We start from the raw sequence: 22,891 nt of genomic DNA, 5'->3' as shown, positions 1-22,891 counted from the left end.
CACAGGCATGATTGACTCGCGGTGATGGCAGCTGCTATGTGGCACTATAGGCTGCAGCTGCTTGGCACAGTGTCGTGCTGATGTTTCAGTCACAGCCGCATGTTTGTGCTCTCTTGTGAATAGGCCGTCATATTTTAATGCACAGTTTTTGTAGAGCCCACTTAAACCGGGACATTTTTACCACGCTCCAAGAAATAAAATCATCCAAAACTTTTTAAAAATGACATCAGGGAGACATCATGCTGTGCTGTCATGCTCCCAGATATATATATGAGAATGTGTGAATCAGTCTCCTTAGATGTTTGAGAGCACACCCCCACCCCCACTCCCAAAATGAGACAGGGATGCATAACTAGATTTAAGGTTATGTAATGGGGACTGGAGGCATGGAGGATGTGTATAATCCACTCTTATTTGGGTTAAACCCATCTCTCTCACTCACTCTCTATCTGTAAGAGGACAGGGGCCTTTCCCCTCCGCCTCATCCAAGGCTGAAAATCACAGATCTCTTGTCACTCAGTCTTTTACCAGTCGACTCCCCAAACATCTCAGCTCCCAGGAAATGTCTCTCAGCGCCGTCATGTCTCTGGTGTCTCGGGTCCCACCCCCATGGAGTGATTGCATTGTTTTGAGATTCAAGAATATCCTTTCTCCAAGCTCTCAAATGATCCATCTTATCACCCAGAAACATCGTCATTTAGCACAACGTCTTTATTTAAGATAACGATTATTGGCTCGGTCAATAAAAGAAAAACATCTCTTACAATTCAAGATGACATGTTTTATTTGTTTGACACTAAGATATCCCTCAAGTTCTCACATTTAAGACAAACTGTGGGTTTGTGACATTTTTGCTTAAAATATGAGTTAAAATAATTGTTACAGATTCATTGAGCCTGAGGATCTTAACATTTGACTTAAAGGAGACATATTATGCATTTTCAGTTTCCTCTAGTGTGTTATAGAAAGAAACACAGCTTTCTCAAGGCAGAGGCTGACAAGAGCAGCTGCAGCAGTTGACAGTATGAGGGAAGTCATGTGTTTTCTGAACATTAGAGCACGTCAACCTTTGCAAGTAATAACCCAAATAAAAATAATGAACCTGAATAAGATGTCATATATAAAATATGTCTTTATTATATACTGCTGTGCCTGTGTACAGCCTCACAGAGCTCCTAGCATGGCTGTGGACGCGTAGAATACCAGGATGGTTTCTACTGGTGCACAATTGTTATTTTTTCTCAAATCAAAGGTTACAATTCATCCATTATCTCTACCGCTTATCCTTTGATGGCTGTGGGCGAGCTAGGGCCAATCGACATTGTGGCGAGAGGTGGGATACACACTGGACAGGTCACAGGACCGACAGGATAAACAAACATTCACACTCACATTCACAACCACAGGCAATACAGGGTCACCAATTAAACCGACCATGCAGTTAATAGTTTTTTTTAATTATTTTTATTATTTAAATAACCTTGTAGCAAACATATAACAGTAATACATTAATATCGATGGACTGATTTCTTTGTGCTATAAAAGAGCTTTTAAGTCTGAGTTTCATGTCTTCACATGGGGTCTCTTTAGTATTCAAATCAAATTCATGCCTGTGAAAAATAATCCATTATTATATATATATATATATATATTTTTTTTTGGTTAAAAATATCAACCCCTTCAAGATTATATTTAGAAGAGACAGCTGTGGATTAGCAGACAATGTATGTATAAAAAAAATCCAGCACATTACCAGGGAGAACCTGACCGACACAATAAGATTGTGACTGGGATCTTATTGTATACAAGACAAGGATCTGCATTCAGCTCACATGTTGAAATGAACAATTCAGCTTGTCATGGAACAATTCACCGTGTTTATTGTTCGAAAATCTGCAGAACACTGCAGCGCTGTGGTTGCAGAGCCCAGATAATATCGCCTGTTTTCTCACCACATCTGGTTGTTTTTGTTAGATTTTTAAGCTTTGCATTTTGTCACATGCTGCTGAGAAACCACTCCAAATGGACCATGAAAAAAAACCCACCATTGTTTCAAACTCCATAGAGAATATGGGTTTAAGTACATTTAAAAATAACAGGGACATTTTCTGAGGCTGTCTTCGAAATGTATCACATCAAACTGTGAATTTGTTGCCTGTCTGGATGAGGAACAGAATAAATAGAAATAGATATCAGTATTTTCATCTATTTGAGATGCAGAAAACCACATACAGCACCATAACTTCTGCTTATTTGTTCAGTGAAACAGCATCCGTGATTAAATATCCAGTGTAATCTAGGTGAACGTCCTATGAAGCCTACACACACACACACACATGCCACAGTGGTGTGATTGTAATCTCTGATCCATGCAGCTTAAATCCTCATAAATGTTGAATATTTGATGACTTTCCCATTGATGGAGCAGGAAGCCTGGGCTGCCTACCCTCCGCTCGCTGTACAGACCCACAGGAGGGTGTTGTTCCTGACAGTGCTCCTTATCTCCGGGAAAGCATCTGAGCCAGCAAAGCTGACACGACAGTGAACGCCAACGCTAATGTGTGATCGCATGATCCAATCATAATTTATTTGTGATGAGGCATTTAGAATGAGCTATTTATATCAATCAGAATGCATGTATGTAAAGTGTGTGTGGGTGGGTGTGTTCAAATGTCAAGTCAAGTCAGTTTTATTTGTATAGCACCAAGTTATCTCAGGGCACATTACATATCACACTCTTTATAATATTATTGACAGAGAAACTACAATCTCCCTTGAGCACTCGGCGACGGTAACGAGGGACAACTCCCTTTGAACAGGTAGAAACCTTGAACAGAATCCAGCTCATCGTGTGTGGTCGTCTGTCTCGACCGGTTGTGTTGAAAGAAAGAGAGGAAAAAGAGAGCGAGAGGGAAGGAGACAGAGAAAGAAGGAAAGAGGAGAGAGAGAGAGAGAGAGAGAGAGAGAGAGAGAGAGAGAGAGAGAGAATGTGTGTGCTGTTGTATCTGTTTTTCCTTTTACAGTCTGACTGCTGCTTGCCTAGCAGGGACCGTAATGATGGTCGTCAGCACTGGCTGGTTGCTAGGTAACAATTACCTGACTGTGCTTTGCTTGCAACGAATAACACTGTGTGTGTGTGTGTGTGTGTGTGTGTGTGTGTGTGTGTGTGTGTGTGTGTGTGTGTGTGTGTGTGTGTGTGTGTGTGTGTGTGTGTGTGTGTGTGTGTGTGTGTGTGTGTGTGTGTGTGTGTGTGTGTGTGTGTGAAGAGAGAGAAACGGAAAAATACAGCAAAGTAGACCACGGCCACTTCTGGGCAGAAAATACCCCACATCAGAGTCAGGTTCATAGTGGTGATAATATTAGCTCAGCTGTGTTTCTGAATTGGAATTACACCTTAAATTTATATTATTATTATGCCTGTGTGTTTTGTCCCTACCTGTGTTACGTCAGTATTTATAGTGATGGTGTTTACAGAGGATGAAGTGACCATGGAGCCACACCTCAGGTTCACATTATTCCCCTGCTTTAAGACCATTTTCACTTTATCAGCTGCTACACTGATACATTCACTCTGTTTTAGTCATATTGCAAAAGCTAGACATGCTCAATCTGCTTGTTTCCCTTTTTTTAACGAACCATCCAGTACTTCATATCAGCCGACTGACCCTGTCCTCCCGAAGCCCGGAGCCAGGAGAAACTCCTCTGCTGTGGCCCAGAGGCCGACAGGAGGCCGTGGCACCTCCCCTCAGAAGTGCCTGCCAGCTCCCCCAGACATGCATGATATATTTGGAGATCATTAAATGGTCCTAAATGAGACCCTGGCGTGAGAGCGGGCTCTGGCCATCTGGCCCCATTGTGAACGCCTGAGCTCTGTTCAAACCCAGCCAGCAGCATCAGCACCTCTGATTGGCCGGATGCTGAGTAAGCCTGGGAATTGTGGCCAATCAGATACTCCTTTAATCAATTAGCCAAACCTCCCTCGACCTCTAAATTTCTCTCTAAATGAACCTTCCCGTTATCTCTCCTCTACTCTCCTCCCAGCGTTGATATGGTTTATTTCTTCTAATGATTTGATGAAATAAAAGCAGCTGGAAATTAAATCCAGTAGGTTGAGTATCAGAGGGGGAGTCTTTCTCCCTGTGTCATGTTTGATTCAGATGGTGCAATATTAGTAGTGATGTGAGCGGCGCGGCTGCAGCGGTCAGTCTGTTTGTTAGTTCCTCCTCCCATGATTCCATGCTGCTTTAAGACGTCATCAAACTAGGCTTTTTATTGAGACCCCTCGCAGCCAAAGTTACATATTGCAGGTTAAACTATGTTTTATGACAAATAGATGATGTAGGTCACTTCCTTCTTTATTTTATATTTCTACCATAAGAACTAGAAAATAATGTGTAGGACTGTTGGGCATTGGCAGAGGTATGTGATCCACTGGGTGTCGATGACGCTTCTAACACGCGACCGATGCAAAAATGACGGCTTATGTCAATTGATTTTTCAACCAATGAATTTGTTTACTACAGATCTAATGTCCTTTTAAATTGTCTTAGAAATATTAGCATTGCCTTTCTCCTTTAGTATCCAGGAGCACTTTAAGAATAGAAATGTTATGACCTCTTCATGACCTTGCTTTAGGTCAACATGTACGTAAACAGCAAAGAGACGACTTTGTTTTCTTTACATGGAGTTTGGTTCACCTGAGCTGTTTGTGTCCGTCTCTTGTTTCCAGGTAACAAGCTCAACAAGGACCTGAAGCACTACCTGAGCTTGAGGTTTCAAAAGTCTTCGCCCGACCATGAGCTGCAGAAGACCATCCGAGCCAATCTGTATCGCCATGCTGTGCCTTGTGAGTAGAAATGTCACGATAATCAGAAGCTGGATGCTTGAATTGGGACATCTGGCTCAAGAGTGATGTCCTTAACTGCTCTTGAGCATCATTTCCTTATCTTAGATGCAGTGACCCACTTTCATTTGTTTCATCTCCATTTAATCTCATCCTTCTATTTCACTCACTCATAATTATTCTGTTGCATTTTATTTTGCTGTCGTCGTTTGAAATCGTCACCGTTTCCGAATCTGACAAACGAGAAGCGAAACAAAACGCAACAAGCAGTTCACACCAGCGCCATCTCTCATGGGGCATTTTGTGTTTACTGCCCATTAAAGCCACTCGTGTCAGAGCACCGTTTTTGCAGCTGTCAATGAAATATACAAAAAGTGTGGCTCAGGCCAAACACCCTGCACCGTGCCAAACTCCACAGCTGGGCTCGGTTACGTCACAAACCGTTAGATCTGCGGTAGGGTGACACAGTCCAGCGCTGCTCTGTTCATTTGTCTACTGTACTCATATCATGTCTGTTGTTTCTTTAAAAAAAAAAGTTGTGATGACCACAAAGCTCGAGGCAGAAAGTGTTTCAACAAAACTAGAGAGTGTTTTTTGCTCGCTTCCCCCTTCCCCGGGGAATTGTTTTGATTACCACACATATGCATAGACATGATTTAATCAGCCAAGGTTGGGATCACATCATTATTCATTTAAAAAGCCACATCCTCCTGTGTGACTGTGTGTTTGTTTCCATGTGTTTGCATCGCGAAGCTGCCTGATAAAAATGTGGCTTCTGGAAAAGATTGATGTCTGTTATTTTTCCTCTCCTCTTGCTTTTTCACTTTCTGCCTCTCGGTCTCTGGCTGTCTGTCATCCTGCGCTGGGCCATGTGACCTGTAAATCCGCCTCTCTTAGCCTCCCCTGGTGCCCTGCCCGGGATTATGATGTTCTGATATATTGAAAATAGATTCCTGCCTGATTATGTGATGAACATGTCGGGCTCTCACAGAGATCACAGGACGATGGGGAGGCGTCCGTGTGCAGAGGATTGACAGTAATGACATTAAAGTTGAATATAGGCTAAATATAAACGCTAAATATGTTTTGCCGGTGATGGTATTATAAGGCCGTCAGCGGCTTCACCAGATGATTAAATGGGTTGCAATTCTTTTTTTTTCGTACTTCTCACAAATTTTAATGATGAAAACCCGGAGACATTCAGCCCCTAAAGCCTCTTAAATGCCCTGAAATGTACATAATAAAATTTACATGCTGCATTCATTACCTCCTCAGGTCTGTAAAATCTTTAATATAAGTAAGGCACTGAATGTTATCACCTATTCAGGACTAAGAAAATACTAAATTAATTGAATCATGCCTCTAAAAGTGCTTCACATCAAAGACCCTTAACGATATAACCTGTGATGAAGGGTCACAAGCAGCCATTGCTTTTTCTTAAGGGGTCAGAAGGTCAAATGCCACATAAGGAATGCTGAGTTGACATTGTTTAGTGTGACCCTTTGAGCCGTCTTTAACAATAACAGAATAATCTATGATCCAATCTGTTTCTGGCTAGTCGTAAAATATAAAGTGAAATCCGAAAAGTTTATCATTGATGGACTGGTTTGAGATGTTAGATTGGAATTGCGATGGCTTACTTTTGCTTCAAATGAACAAAGACAATATCGATGTTCAGTGAGTAGCTGAAGTTCGGTTTGCCTTTCAGTCAATGACGTGTGAGATCACAGAGAAGAGGAACAATGTGCAGCTTCAGGACTCATTTCTTTCTGTTGATCTCAACAAAACAAAGTCTCATTATTTTCTGATCTGTGCTCTTTCATTTTGCTTTGCTGCAACTATAAAGAAGTGAGTTGCTCATTGCGATAATGATTTAGACTCTTGTGTAATACTTTTTCTCATCTGCAAGCATGAGAGGGTCTGTCAAGGTAAATTGTATCATTTGATGTACAACTTTTTGACTCCACCCGGGGTCTGGAGAAGTGCACGCCACTACACAGCGGCAATAACTCCACATGCACACATCCACGTGCATTCCAAAGTAAGAAGCGCCTGCGGTGTGTGCAGCTGTCCATGTGTGCACCTGCAGTAATGACCAGTAATGAGGGAGTAATGACCAACATCCACATTCTGATTTGCAGGAAAACATTTTGCACTTTTAGCTGAATGAAAGTTTGCTATTTGTGATTAGCCAAACTCAACAATCACCAATAAAACAGTAGCTGTGTCATCCATGAATGTGATTTAGAGACTCCAGCTGTGCGAGTGCAAAATAATATGTACAACTAGATGGTTTTTAGAGTTGTTTGTGATGCTACTCAACAATGAATTAAGTTCCTCCATCTGGACCAGCAACGACATTACAGTGCTGTTTAGACGTCAGTGCAGAATAATGATATAATAATGGAATAATGGAACATTGACTTGGACCATTCTTCAAAATTAATACTATCAATTTTAATATTTTGAATTAATTTAGTTTCTAGTGTTAGTGAGTTTAGTTTTTCTTTGACTGTAGGAGATTTACTTCTAAAGCAGTATTTTTACAGTTAGATATTGATACCTCTCCTCCACCTCTGTTTCTCAGCTAACCAATGCAAACAAAGGTGAACACCGAGCTGAGTGTTTCCTCAGTGCTATTCCTGGTGCGTGGTTGAAAAGTGACTCACAGCAGTAATGTGTAGACCACTTGAAACACCTGAGCAAGTCACCGCTGAAATGAGGCATCAGCTGCAGACACGTAACAATGAAATATACTCCGTCAATGTTCCATGTTGCACTTTGTGTGAAGCAGGATGGAAGAGTTGTTGTTGAGTTGCAGTCACGTGAGCACATCCATGCAAGGAGCGCTGCCCCAGATGATTCATTAATTTGAAAATGTTCCTCTTGTTCTGAATTGCGTTCTCAAAATAAAAGACTCCAGTGTCTCTAGATCAAGCTTCATTAAATGGCAACATAATGGACTCACCCACACTGGTTATACAGATGGATCATTAAAAGATGATGCTTGCGTTATTCAATATTTTTCTTACTGTCAAGAAATCAAAATACCAAAACTAATTTAATTTATGTAAAATTTTCCATTAAGACTTGATTCTTGACTCTTATGAGCCACAAGCTCACTGATTCCTAATGAAAATGTAAATTATTTGGGTCACAATTATATAACTTAATTTTTTAAAAAGCTGAATAATTTTCTCACACGCAATTCTTTTTTCAGCTAACATTTCTCAAACAGGAATACAAATTGTAACACCACAAACCTTCGCCAAGGTCCAATCAAGCACCGAAATTCACACACCCATAGATAACAGTTCCCTAAATGTGGCAGATTTCTTTCATCAAGATCCATTAATTACTTCCTATGAAATTGGTGAAAATATCAAAAAGCGTCATGTCTCCCTAAAAAAGTGTGTGTGTGTGGGGGACTCTGGATCCGCCCCTTTGTGCAGATCTATACCAAGATATAATGGTTTCTTCTCATATCCAACCTTTTCAGCAAGTGTCGTGGAAATCTGTTCATTTATTTTTTGCGTAATCCTGCGAACAAACAAACTAAATATTCCGACAAACCAAGTGTGCGGTAATCTGTCTAGTTGTTTTTGTGTAATGCTGCTAGTTTACAGAAAAACAGCAAATATACTGATGAAAACATAACTTCCTCGGTGGAGGTAATAAAATACAGAACCAATGTCATGAGGAGTGTACATCAGGCTTTAGATACACAGATAATACATTATAAAGAGTTTTTGTTTAGTTTTGGTCTTTAAAAACGAAATATCTCTGTTTGAGGTTTAATAGTAATTTTGAAGTGACGTTGCAAATTTGTTGACTGCGTATTATACCCGATAAGGACTTTTTAAAACGTCCACATGGTGCACGACACAGCACGGAAATGTTGATATCGCCACCCCCCCTCCTCTCTCCCTCTCTTTCTTCCTGCCCATGCCTCGCTCCCTTTCTTTTCTCGGTGACCTACTCTCGTCGCCACCTCCTGTTTATTGTCTCTCGGCCTCTCACACACATGCAAATATTTTCTTGGCATGACAAGGCAGAATGACAAAAGCAGTCAAATAAAAGCCACACTTCTGGGCCCTCTGTTTCCTTTGTCCGTGCCTCCTCCCCCTCTCCCGAGCACATGTGTTGCTCTCTCTAAACCTCCGTGTGTGACTCGAACAGGTGTCTCTCCCTCCACCACAGGCCGAGGTGGGGTTTCTCTCTGGCTCTCTGGTTTTGGACGTGTGTGTGTGTGTATGTGTGTTTATTGGAATAGCACCACCCCCCTCTCCTCCTGTCAAACCCACCCTTCTCCCCTCTACTCCATCGGCCCGCTGCTACAGATGGCCATTGTTATCATGTGCAGCAAATGTCACAATTGATAGAGAAGTCTCTCTCTCGTGGGATTCATTTCCCTCTCACGTCTACAGCTGCTGCTTGGGGATGAGGGTTATCTCGGCGTCATCCCAGCAGTTGAGCCCCAGCGCGAACCAACCCACCCCACCTGATCTCCCCCCTCCTCCCTCCATCTCACTCCCTCTCTTTCTCTCCCTGCTCCCTCTTGCTCTCTCTCTCTCTCTTTCTCTCTCCTTCTCTCACCATCGTTCTCTCTTCACTTTAAATCCTCCAGTGAGTGTCAGCGTCCCTGTGGCTCAGCGGTGGCTGCTGCCTTCCTGTCTCTCGCTGTCACACTCTAGCTGCTCCCACTGTCTCTCTGCCTCTGCTGCTCTCACCCTCCATCTCTCTCTCTCTCTCTCTCTCTCTCTCTCTCTCTCTCTCTCTCTCTCTCTCTCTCTCTCTCTATCTCTTGCTCCCTCCCCTCCTCGCTGTCCTTCACTCCCTTGCTTCCTTGTTTTCCACTCCACTGCCGATCTCGGGGAAAATCATTGTTGGAGACAAATTTCTCTGTTTGCCGCTCACACAAAGAAAGGGATTACGGCTTGATTTGCTGGCTCCGGGCACGCTCTGCATCCAGGCAAGTGGCAGCTCCTTATTTTCTCCTTGTGCCCTCCTTCTCCTTCCCCCCCCCCCACTCTCATCGCCATCCGCCATCCAAAGCCTGTGATGTATGCATGGCAGAGAGTGTGTGTGTGTGTGTGTGTGTGTGTGTGTGTGTGTGTGTGTGTGTGTGTGTGTGTGTGTGTGTGTGTGTGTGTGTGTGTGTGTGTGTGTGTGTGTGTGTGTGTGTGTGTGTGTGGATGATGCTGTGTATATAGGCTAAGGGAATCAGGGAAGGTGGGGGTAGGGGTGGGAATTGTGTGAGGGAAATAGAGGGGCAGGCTCACTCGGAGCAGGCACGGCCAACCCAGAGGGACAGATGGCCAGTAGCCGTGGTGCTTTTTCCTCTTTGGTTTTCTAATTCACCCTGCAGGCTTTGTGTAAGGCCCACTAGTACACAGACCTTCTTTTCAAGAAGCAAGTGATGGCTGCTCTCCTGAGCTAGAAGGGGTGGGGGGGTGTATGTAAGTGTGTGTGTGTGTGTGTGTGGGGGAAAAATGGACAATGTATAGGGAAGGAGAGGAGAGGAAGGAGAGGGAGGAGGAGGAGGAGGGGGTTGCTGTAGAGGCAGAGCAGGTTTTTAAGGGGAGGTTAGGATAGGAGAGGAGAGGACAAGAGATGAGATGAGAGGGGGTTCACGAGCCTCAAATGCATGGAGGTCAGGTCCAGATGCTGCTCAAACAAAAGGGCTTCTCTGGGGGGAACGGCAGGGGGAAGCGTGGCACTCGCCATTGTGTGTGTCGCTGCATTGCAGGGTGCTGCCGGGGAGCCTCATGCTAATGACGGCCATTCATTCTTGTAACGGTTGAGTGGGCCCCGGCTTCTGTTTGCCTGCTTTTCACATATGCAAGGTTCATATTTTGTTAATGTGACCAAATATCTGCTGCGCCAACGCACGATTCGCTGTGAAAACGCCGAAGGGGTGGGAAAGAAGGACGGCCTCCAAGCTCATTGAGGAAGCTGGTCAAACATGTGTTTATGCATCGTAATGATGTATGAAGACAGGTGCAGCCTGTGTGTTTGTGTGTGTGTGTGTATGTGTGTTTACATGGGCTATGTGTGTGTCGTGAACGTTTGTGTTGTCATATTAATGGCCATATTTAGCACATTTTACACTTACACTCACAGGCATCATCTGTTCCCATTGAAACAAATCACATTGCACACACAGGCCAGAAGAACTGCTCATCTTCCTTCCTCTTTATCATCAGTGTGATTAGCAAGTGGGTGGAATTTGGCACCGGGGGCCGTGGTCTCTGACGTCGCTTTTGTTATTGACAATCTCCTCCAGGCCCATTTCAAAGGCATCGTACGGTTCATTATCCAGAAGACACCGTTGCATTAACACAACCTCTGGTTCTGTATCTTGCACCTGCAGAACAGACTGCACCCTCAGCCCGTTCTTACATGCACTTAATCAATGCTGATCGGCAACCACTGTGATCGTTAGCATCAAGTGTAGCTCACAGTAATGCTCTTGCCATTCAAACTACTCGTATACACGGTTCCTCGCCCGTGTAAGACAATGGGCCTTTGATCGTGTGAATATTCTGGTAATGAACGACGTGATGACAGGATCACCCCAGAGTCACTCGGCTCAACTTAAAGTGATCAGTCTCTGATTAATGAGCTACTATCTCGTCCCACAACAGCAGAAACGTTTCATGTGGTCGTGTCTGTACGAATGTTGGTGAGATCAGTCCAGAGCGTTCCTTCGTCCAGACAGCAGCTCTGTTTACAGCGTGATGGAACAAAAACAGAGCTCGGGATTGTCGGTGGAAGCAGGTGTGAGTTCTGTTCACTGTTTGCAGTTTGACGATCACATTTAAGGCAACTAGCTCAGTGTGTCTCGTCTCTGCTGTTGTCGGCGGAGTGTGGTGACGATAACCCTGTTTTTGAGGTCAGGGAACTGAACTGTACTAATTCACTGACTGAACAAAGATTCTCTGTTATGATCATGAAGTCTTTTGAAGACTAATCTGTGTGTAAGAGTCTTGTGATGATTTGGATGTGGGTCTATATACTAGAGAGAGAGAGAGAGAGAGAGAGAGAGAGAGAGAGAGAGAGAGAGAGAGAGAGAGAGAGAGAGAGAGAGAGAGAGAGAGAGATATCTCCACACAGAAAGTGAAAAGATTAAAACCTTTGAGTTCATGTGGCTGCGTATATGTTTCCACCATCTTTACTCCTGCCGATAAGCAAACTATTCTTATCCTGGTCATCATTTGATGTTTATTGTCTCAGCCAAGGAAGTTGTGTTTTCATCTGGGTTTGTTTTTTTGTTAGTCAGCAGGACTACCGGACTAATTCCCACGAAACTTGACAAAAGAATGCTGTATGGGTCAGGATAGAACCCATAACATTTTGGGGTGGATCCAGGATTTTTATCGTTTACGTTTTTTATGTTTTTCAACAATTTCTCAGGGAATAATTCATGGATTCATGGAGGAAAAACTCAGACATATTTAGGGGACTAATATCTATGAGAGTGTGCAACTTGGTGCAGCTTGATTGAATTTAAGGGGACTTCTGAGTGTTACTCTAGTTCACATTAAAGCAATTCCAGCTGTTTGATTACACACAAATTATTGCAGCATTAATATAGTTTTCTAATGTACAGATCTGGAGGTCAACAAACCTTAAGCACTGCAGGTTCTTCAACATGTTTTATACAATTAAGGGGATTTAAGGTTTTTGCTTCAGGATGACACTGTAAGACTGAAAACGATGAATGACATGATTGTTTGAACCATTATATCAATGTACGTGATCCCTTAAGAAACATTTTAAGATTTGGGGAAATTCTCTTGTTGCTTTCCTGCTGCGAGTTCGATGAGAGGATTGATGCCACTTTCATGTATGTGCAATAAATTTGAAGCAGGAGGCAGCAGATTGATCTATTTTAGCATAAAAACTGATTTTCTGAAGACTCGTGTTATATCTCATGTATTTTTGGACATGCTGGTCAAAAACAACAGGATGCTTGCAACAAAGCATATATCTCCAGATCCCAAACTTTCCCCTTAAAAACTGAATTTGTGTGAGTTCATTGAGTGTGGCTGAGTCCGGACCATGTGAATCCACACAGAAAGCTGCAGTCCTCTTCCCTCAGGGCAGCTCCTGGGTTTTTGTGGTCAGGTTGCCTGGGAAACGGTCCATGTCCATGCAGGTACAGGCCTGCGCTGCCAGGTACGAGCTTTCCTTCGCTCCGCCAGTGGACTCCTAATCTCCCGAGAACCTAATGAAGTCCAGGCTCTCTGATCCAGTCAAAGCATAGTAAACAAATTCAACCTGCGGCCAACTCCTCACAAACTAATCCCACACCAAGAACGCTAACCATCAACTGTCACACTTAAACCTCTGCACTTGTCTATTTATACCTTTTTACAGAGCATGATGGTGTATCTCCGTCCTATCTTGACTTCTTACCCTCATCCTCTTCCCGCTGGCCTCAACGCCCTTAACCCATCATTCACCCCTGAAGACGTTTTCTTAGTCACGAGAGCTGCATGAAGCTTAGTGTTTATCAGGAGAGACCATGTGTTAGGTAATGACAACAGTCTATATTTATGGCTCAGATAGCAGGAGAAGGAAAAGGGAAGAGGAGAAAGACGGAGGGAAAGGAGAGAATGAGTGAGAGAGGGAGGGAGGCAGTGGGCGGGAGTATGCGGGGGCTGTGGGGCTGCAGCCATTGGCCTCAGACAGGAACTGGAGTGTGAATAGCTCACATTGGCTTAGCCACTAAGCTGGGCTGGACCTCTAATTTGCTCTGCTTGTGGAGCTTTGAAGAAAAACGGCAGCTGCCTACTAGCTGCCTGCCTGAATGAGCTCACAAGCCGGGAGGTAGCAGTCACTCACTCACTCACAGACAACTGGATGATCCATGGACGGTTTGGATGGAAGAGGGAGGGCAGAATCCAGCCTGCTGGGATTTATCTTTTTGAATATTACTGTGGAATAACGTGCGGAGGGGAAAGCAGCAGCAGCAGCAGCAGCAGCAGCCGCGGCGGTGGCGGTGTAGAGGTAATTCTGTGACATTTGCTTCATGTCCTGGGAGTGATGTCCCGGGCTTCTGGGATTAGATTGGAAGAGATGTGGGTTGGGGAAATAGATGGATACATGCAGAGGCAGAAATACAGAGGCAGGTGTATTTACTATTTTATTTTATTTGAGACTGAATCAGTGCGTGTGCTGATGTGCTGTGGTATTGATAAGCTGTGATGTGTTGTACCATGTGTCTGTGATGATGGTGGATCCGTGTGCACACATATGCATGTTTGTCTGTCTGAGGTGGTGTTTGGTTAGGGGCTGAATTTAAACACTAATCTGTTGACACACTCGCCTGCTGTTAGAGGACATTATTACCAGTGTCTGCCATTGGCTCGTGCTGCCTCATCTTCAGCTTCATCTTTTTTTCATCTTCCCTTCATTTTTATCTCTTTAAGCACCCCCATGCACTAGCTCCCTAGCTTCACTATTTAATATAAAGCTCCCCTCTCCTTCCTTCACCTTCACGTGAAAGACAAAAAAAAACCCTGCCATCTTTTGTGTGATTTCCACAAGATTCCCAGCTTTTCATGCTTCAGATTGTGTATGTGCTTTCCCACAATTCATTTTCAGCCCCCCCCGCCCTTACTCCCTCATTCTTCTCCCCCCCATATTGAAAGGGGAGAGACTGGGAGGGAGCCGGGGGAACAGCAGGAGAATAGTGGCTGGGACTCAGCTGTGAGGAGTGTTGTGGCGCGAGCTGAAAGAATGGCCCGTTGTGTTGGGCAGCAGCAGTATTGTGTGTCTGGCCTCTCTCTCCCTCTGTGTCCCTCTCCTCTTTAATGGGTAACTCCATCATCCCTTCATTCAAACAATCACAGCGAGGAACCTGCTCTGCGCATTCAAAAAGATAACATAAAATAGGCTCTTTGATACAGAAAGCTCTCCTGAATGCATTTTTTGTTGCTATAGTTCCAATAAAATTATATAATACCATTTTTTCATGTCACAAATGTAGATCCACAAACAAACTATGGGACTTAGAGCACATACCACTGCCAACAGTCCCCTTAAAATCAATCAAACTGCACCAAACACTCGTTTTCACAGATGTGAAATTGTCAAATATCTCTTAATGTTTAAGAAAGTGATAAAATAATGGATTTGCCCCCTGATCAGGTTCTGCAAAAAATGTAATGGCTTCTTCCCTGACCCATGTTGCGTCCTTCCACGAAGTTTTGTGTAAAAACCGACTCGGAGTTTTTGTGAAATGAGGCTAAATAACAAACAAACACAGATAAAAACATCATGTCCTTGAGGCAGGTAATTAATCATCAGTCATTTTTTAAAGCAAAAACATCAAATCTCTACCTTTTTCCAGTTCTTCAGATTTAATGATCTAATGATTTAATGATCTTAAATGTTTGATGCAGCCGAGAAACAATTTAAATAATATTATAATAGGAATATGTATACCTTAGTACATTATACTCAGGCCACAGACACTGAGACCAAAGAAGTGCATATATAAGTGCATACTGTGAGATTTTTGTGTTACACTGCAGTTATACTCCTCTGGTCGTCTTGGAGCTTGCTCTGTTAAATCAGGGGTTTTGACTACTGTTTGCATGTGTGCATGGTTTTGCATGTGTGCGTCATCTTGGGAGGCAAGAGGAGGCATTAAAGGTCTTCGCTGAAGCTTCCCCCAACCCCGGGGCAGTTAATTGAACCTAAAACAGCACGGCGTGCTCCTAGCAGCACCTCGGCCTCTGATAGGATCTGGAGTGGAGCTGCTATTTGCTTAATCATTAATCTGAGGGCCTCCGCTACATTGATTCTCTCCCCGTTCCCCTTCATAAATCATTATAGGGCAGCAATCCCTTTAATGGGGGGGTGGTGGAAGTGCTGATTGAACACAGCCACGGCACTCAGGATGTAATACTCACCTTGGTCATCCAGGTCAGATGATCAGGACCGAAGGAAGCAGGTCCAGCATCTCAGCAGTATTAGAAGTCCAGCCATGACTGTGAAGATGATGTGAAACAAGCTTCAGTTACAATGAGCTCAACATCTGTTCCTAAGAAATACATTGTGATATTCTGTATTTGTCCTATTAGCATCTTTTCGCTGACACCGTAATGGAAGCAAATGGTCATCCGCCCGTAGTTTGTGGTTGAGACACTCCCATTATCTGACCAGTGTATTAAGGGACTACTTGTGTAGACGAGGCCTTAAAGTGCTGCCTCAATCAATGCTGCTGCGGTAATTGGCTTAGAGGCCCAAGAGAGTTCCCTGCTAACTCCCTGTGTGACTGTTTGCTTTCTCTGCCCCTCCTCTCCTCCGTCCGCTCTGAGACGTGTACGTAATTTCTGCTCACGTCACCCCTCAGCCTCTGTTTTCATAACACACACACTTCTCCATCCACACCGAGCTTGTGTTTGTCCTGGAAACACGGCGCGATTCGGGCTGCAGCTACTGCTTTGGCTGTTGTGAAGGAGACAGAGTTAGCAAAACATTAGCCTACTGGTAAGATTAGTTTTTTTTATAATGGTGATGTTCGATGTGACACGGAAACCTAAACTATTTTTATTATTTAGAAACCGTTAGAGCCCTGTTTGGAGTTTGTCTCTTAAAAGAGGCCTTTTCTCTGCACAGTTTACAGTCCCGCCATCGGGCTAATCTTGCTCTCTGGTCAGTTGGAAGTTGCTTGTTCTCGTGTGACCCCCCCAACAACCCCCACCCCCCCACCCCAGTCACGCATCAACAGCAGGGGTTAAAAACAGCAGATGTTTGGCTGAACCGGTGGGTGTGTGTCTACGAGTGTGTGTATGTGTGTGTATGTCTGTGTTAGACAATGAGTGGAAGCTCCCCAGACCATCAACAGCAGGAAGGCGATTGAGGGTATCAAATGTCACCAGAGTGCTGTCAGGCCCACTGTCTATTGTTAATACACATAGGAGGATGTTTTTTCACCTGGTGTGGGGGGGGTGTATGGGTGTGTGCATATGTAGGATGGTATTTCTGTTTCTATACAAATGCAGAAAATCGGCTTTTACAGTCATTATATAGTGACATGATCAAAATCATCTTGTGTCTCCGATGACAGAGATGTGAACTGTCAAACAGAGCATGAGGTCATGTGGGTGTTGATGGAAGGGATGGTGTTCAGGTTATCTTGGCCTCAGGTGCCAGTGAACCAAAGTGAACCAGAGGTCAGAGCAGGACACCGGAGAGAGGCTGCGGAGCATGAGGACACACATATATATATATATATATATATATATATATATGTATATATGTATATGTGTATATATATATATGTATATATATATACATATATACATATATATATATATATACATATATATATATATATATATATATATATGACTTTTCACGTGTGCTCCCAGAAAACAAACTGAGAGTCGAGTTTAAGAGCCATGAAGTCCGGGTTGGTGTTAATGTTTGTCACAGGAGACTAAGTAAATTTATTAGGAGTTTGCTGTTCATACTTCTAAAGTTGCTCAAAGGATCAAAGTTGAAAAAATAACTACTCACGCATTGATTATTCTAATATGTTGATTAGTGTTTGCCTTGTTTATCGTAGAGTGTTAGCATGCTAGCATTTGCTTATTGGCACTGAAACAAAGTACAGCTAAGGCTGATGGGAATGCCATTATTAAAAAAATTATTATGGGGTCACTTTGGCGAGTCAGGGGTTCACTATTACAGACGTACGGTACTCAGACTTCATCGCAATGCATCTATTCCTTCTGTCCTTCGATTTTCTCAATAACCTCTCATCCAATTAACTTTGAACCTTGTGTGTAACTAAAGGAAGTGCAGTGTCGACTGTGAAGTTTTTTTAGTTGTTACTTGATATGACTAGTACTACACTTTACAAGGGCAGGGCAACACCCACAACATTTACAGCATGAACATGTAGGGTTTAATTTCATTATGTTACATCGTTTTATTGTGGTTTTCACTTGCAAACCAAGTCATTTGTGCACAAGATTTAAAGGTAGATTTTATGCTATATTGTTTCAGAATCTGAGAGTAAAGTTTATACTGTAAACCATATTGATACCTCCAAAATATGTCATATAGCAGATCAAGTTGTTTTGATGATGCTCTAAATAAAACTGCACGTTGGATCAACACTTTAGCCTCTGCTGACACATTTTGAACAGCCACTACTATTTTGTCAAACCATAATTGTCAGCATCATACATATATATATTTTTTAAATTTCATTACTTTATTTGAAAAGGACAGTGCATATTGATAACATTGCTGAAAATATAATTGAATTTGCAAGTAATGCTAATGTTAATTTTGTCGTCCCTGGGCAGGAAACAGTTAAAAAGCATCACTTTTAAGAATGAAAGCACAGAAAACACAAACAACAACCACAAGCAGTGGAAATATGCAAATAGAAACAAAGCCCTGCACTATTGGGACAAGAGTGATCACTCCTAACACAAAATCAACATGACAGCACATTCAACAAATAGCATGACAGCAGTCAACAAATCCACAAATACAGACAAACGAGCAACATGAAAACACCTCTTTCTTCTTGTGTTCACAAGTTTGATATCTACACAACCAGGCCTCTGAGAATCAATGGTAGTTTGTGCAGTTTCCCATGTGTTACTGAGGGACTGGCAAAAAAATGCAGATGGGTCAAAAATACTGTGTCGTCTAGGAGAACGACAAAAAGAAGACACAGTCTGTTGGTGCTGGACATGTTGGCAAATCTTAAAAGTTATGATGATGCATTCAATAACAATTTCAAGGCTATCCATCTAGTCTATCTGAGTCAGGACCAAAGTGAAGCGCCAACCAGCTATCGAGAACAGCTAAAAACAACAATGTAAATATAGCGTCACTTAAAGGTAAGACCTATTCAATGTAATTTCAGATTCCGCAGTACATCACGTTACATGTGGCTCTCTCTCTGTCAGGCTTGAGCCCCTTTTAGACAATACAAACCTTCACTCTGCCACGTGAATGAAATATTTAGTCGGCCTCCACAGATAACAGCTTCCCTCTCACCCGCCTTGCATCAGCCAACCAGAAATGGCTGCAGTGCAACTTCATTTCATGTAAAAATTTGATCTATTTAATCCTATTTTTTACAGTGCACAGTAAAGCAACAGCCAAGTAAAAAAAACTTTTATGGGTTTTCCTTGACCTTTGTGCCGATACTCGTTTAAGTGAATGTATGTTAGCTCAGTATTAGTGATGATGAAATGCCAAACGATGTTGAGCGATATAAGGATTTTTGGCTGTGAAAACAGTGGAAGTTGAGCCTTGTGCGTTGTAAAAGATTCAGTAGCCAGATGGCCTTAGAATCTGCTTTTCTCTGAAGCTACATAAAATGGCCTCTGAATGTTTTTGCACTAGTATACACTCTCATTCAGTGTGCAGCCGCATGAGCCTTCAGAAACATTTGAAAAGTGCAAACTCCTCTGTGCTGGTTTAAATCAGATAAAGGAACTTCAAAATGGTTTCTATTTACTATTTAATTTGCATGTTTTATGCAAGTGGAAATCATTTCATAGCAAAACTGGATTATAACGTAAATGCAAATCAATCTAGTAATTACCTTGGTATTTAAGCACCTGCTCTCTGCTCTACGCACTGAACTCTCCTGACATTATCTGCAGGGGCCGTATGTGAGAACACAAATGTCCGAGTCAGTTGCAGCAGATATTTTCCAGAGTTTTTCGAATGAGAGAATACAGCAGGAGATTTTTCGTAAAATTCACAGCGATTTAGTGGATGTGTGGATGGAGTTTGAACAAGAGAGAGAGGTAAAAGCGAAAAAATTCAAATATCTCAGGATGAAAAATAGTTTCCATACACGTAGAAGATGAGGACGAAAAAGACAACGAGATGTGAGTGTTTTTGGTGATACAAGCCGACGCCGGTGTTGTTGTGCTGTAAACAAATACATACATTTTTCCGTTACGTCCTGCAGCCTCCTACCTGCTGCACCCCCCCCTCACCTGAACGCTCTGGACATTTTGTGTTTTTTTGAACGTGTCTGACCAGAGAATCTCCCGCTGTGTTCTTCACGTGTGAAAGCAAAATGCAGAGAATATCTGGCCCAATTGTGCAGACGTTGTGTGGAGTTCATGTCGGCAGAAAAAGCTTAAATTGGAGGAAGATGAAGCCAGCCGGTCATAATTGTTGCTCAGAGATAATGGTCAACTCAGTTTTATTTGTATGTTTTGCTGTTTTCTGTGGAGCATCACTGAGAAATGATTCCTGTGACGTTAGTCTCTTACATCCTCCTTCTGAAAGCTTTTCCACACTGCAGATCGCAGATTCAGAATCAGCTTTAATGGCCATGTAAGCGTACACATACAAGGAATTTGACTCTGGTTTTTCCGTTGCTCTCAACGTACAGATGACAAATAGTACAAATAGTGCAATCATGCAGAGATGCTAGAAAAAATATGGGAAAGATTGTCACAGAAGATAAATATCAGAAAGATTGTCACAGTTCATATCAAGACAACCATGATTCATGCACTGTACACAGCGCACTAACAGCAAGGTGATAACGCTCCTCCTCTGAAACACCAAGGTCTGTAATTAATGACTTAGGAGAGGTGGGATGCTCCTGCAGTTTATGATGCGTGTTCAGTAGCAGTGAGTGAGTGGCCCAGTATGAGGAGGAAGGATGTGGGTCATAGCATGCTCTCAAACAGGCCACTTCAGGGACACATGTCCCCTGCTCTGGAGCCTTTTATGAACAGCCAGCGAGGACAGAAACTGGCTTCCACAACCTGCTATTTATAGTCCACATGCTATGTATGTGTGTGTTTACACTCTCGCTCTCTCCTTGATCTGCCACTCGGATTGTGAGTGTGTGTCAGTGTTGATGCTCGTAGAAGCAACCGTGTGTTTGTTTACTGTAAATTTCAAGCCATATAAAGAATGCAGCTTAATCGAGGGCAGGGTACAGTGAGGAGAACAACTCTACTCTTACGTTTTACTCACAAAATACTGTAGCTCTGTTTACCACTTCATTTATGAACAAAACACACACACAGAACAGAGCAATGAATGTAAATCAACTCTAATATTTGGCCCTTATCGCTCCACAGAAGGGACATTGAATTTGCTTTTGCATTTTTAATGCTGCAACCTTTATTTATTTTACTATGAATCAATATCTGGATTATTTCTTTGATTTCTTCACTGGTCATTGTGAATTCTATAAAATATTCGCAAATCGGATCATTTTCTCTAGTAATTCAGCAAAAGACCGAATGCGTTGTTGTTTTGAGCCGGTCTCTAATAGCCAGTCCGACATTGACAGACGAGTCCATTGTCTGTGTGTGTGAGTGATTGAAAGAAAGAGAGAAAAAATTATTGACGACGGGGGAAGAAGTGTCTGACCCGACCAATGACATTAGATTTTGAAATAGTGAAAAATACAATGTAAAGTGTTTAGTTCATCGTGTAACTGTAGAGGGTCGGAGGACGTCAGCTGAGAGGGTCGTCCTTCAATGTGGCCCAGGACCTTTTTGTGTTCACACGGCTAAACCAATGAGGTAACATGTGTCCCAGGCCTCCTCCCAATGTGGTGGGAGTGTGGTCAAAAGCGTCCTGTGTGCGTTCACACCTGTGCTCTGATTGGATCACCAAAGATGTTCATGCCAGGTCTGAACGGGACCACAGAGACAATGTTGATGATGTGGCGGGGACGAGGACAGGCCTGCCCAGACTCCTTTATCCTTTTAGCGATGATCCTTCGATCAATACCTGCCTCACACACGCATGCATCCGAGCACACATCCAACTTCATCTCTGTGAGAAAGAGAGTGAGATGCTCCTCACTCGATAACACGATGCCTAGACATGATGAAAGTGGAGATATGAGAATCAGCACAGAGAGTGTGCTGCACCAAAAGGTAGAGGTGTGTGTGTGTGACCGTTGTTTTTCAGATGGCAAAAGTGTGAGCCGTTTGTTGTGCCAGGGATTTCACGTGCCCATTAAGTGATTGTTTTTGCTGTTGTGTGTGTGTGACATGTGTTTTTTAACGCCCTTGTCCTCTTTCACTCCCTCCATCTTTCTCCTCTGTGCTGTTTTCCACCATTTGGTAAAGATGCCCCCTGTCACAGCAGCTCTGTACATCCTCCCCTCTCCTCCCTGTGGCTGCAGACTGGAGCTGCCGATGGACTTTGTTGTTAAAGACAATAACTGATCCTGATTCGATGTCGTGTGTTTGGTTTCCGAACTCGCCAAAGTCGCAGGGAAAAATTCGTGCTGTGGTGGTCACTTTAGTACCATTCATCAATACTGCTGTGCCCACCCACTTTATCCTATGGATATTTTTCAAGAGCAAGAAGAGAGAAATGGAGAAATTAAACTTCCCTGTGGTGTGAAATGAAGATGAAAGCAGAGGAGGAATTAATGCTGAGACATAGATCGAGCAAAGCAGGAAAACTGAGACACCAAGAAATGGTGGGAGGAACACAAGCTGCTTACAAACTTATGCTGGGCGGACAGTTAGAGTTTTATTTATTCATCGCACAATAAAAGTTAAAGGGTAAAAAAAGGGAACCGTGGGCGAAGAGTGGTTTCTCCTACTACTACTCTTCTTCTCCTTGCCTTAAAGCCATATTGTGCCGAATTATTGATGCATTCCAGTTCAGTGACTTACAACATTAACGTCAATACCACCAGAAAGATGGAAAGAAGAGCTAAACCTCTGACAGTAGAAAAAGATCTGCCTCGTCATGGTATCAGCATCTTACCAAACCTACAGTTTACTGTGAAAGTCGAGCTGAATATATGTTTGACAACAGCATGATGACTTTATCACTGATGACGTTTTCAAAAGAACTTGAGCAGGATAGTGTGTTGAGAACTGATACAGGTTACAAAACACAGCATCAAATGACTCAGCGGATCTGTTTATTTAAAGTTTGTTCTGCAAAAATCTTCCTCTAAATCACAGAAGCACTGTCATGTCTACAATGTGTGTTTGTTCAAGTTTGTGAAACTGGCGGCAGAGGAAGGAAAACATGTGGTTTTCACTAATG

General features: G+C 42.9%; 1 protein-coding gene across 14 annotated transcripts in view; it reads left to right on the top strand.

Moving 5' to 3' along the window:
* Positions 1-22,891, top strand: part of LOC118110527 (membrane-associated guanylate kinase, WW and PDZ domain-containing protein 1) — a 92,982-nt gene that overhangs the window by 23,856 nt on the left and 46,235 nt on the right. For 13 of the 14 annotated variants that reach the window (XM_035158336.1, XM_035158333.1, XM_035158330.1 and 10 more), the window contains exon 2: positions 4,730-4,846. In XM_035158336.1, coding sequence (XP_035014227.1) covers positions 4,730-4,846 — 117 coding nt within the window. Of the gene's footprint in view, positions 1-4,729; positions 4,847-13,567; positions 13,859-22,891 lie in introns of those variants that run through there. The other variant, XM_035158344.1, reaches the window with a different exon arrangement.

The sequence above is a fragment of the Hippoglossus stenolepis genome, chromosome 6 (genome assembly GCF_022539355.2).
Source record: "Hippoglossus stenolepis isolate QCI-W04-F060 chromosome 6, HSTE1.2, whole genome shotgun sequence".
NCBI lineage: Eukaryota > Metazoa > Chordata > Actinopteri > Pleuronectiformes > Pleuronectidae > Hippoglossus > Hippoglossus stenolepis.
Note: the sequence above shows the minus strand (reverse complement) of the source record. Positions and strands in the feature narration are given on the sequence as shown.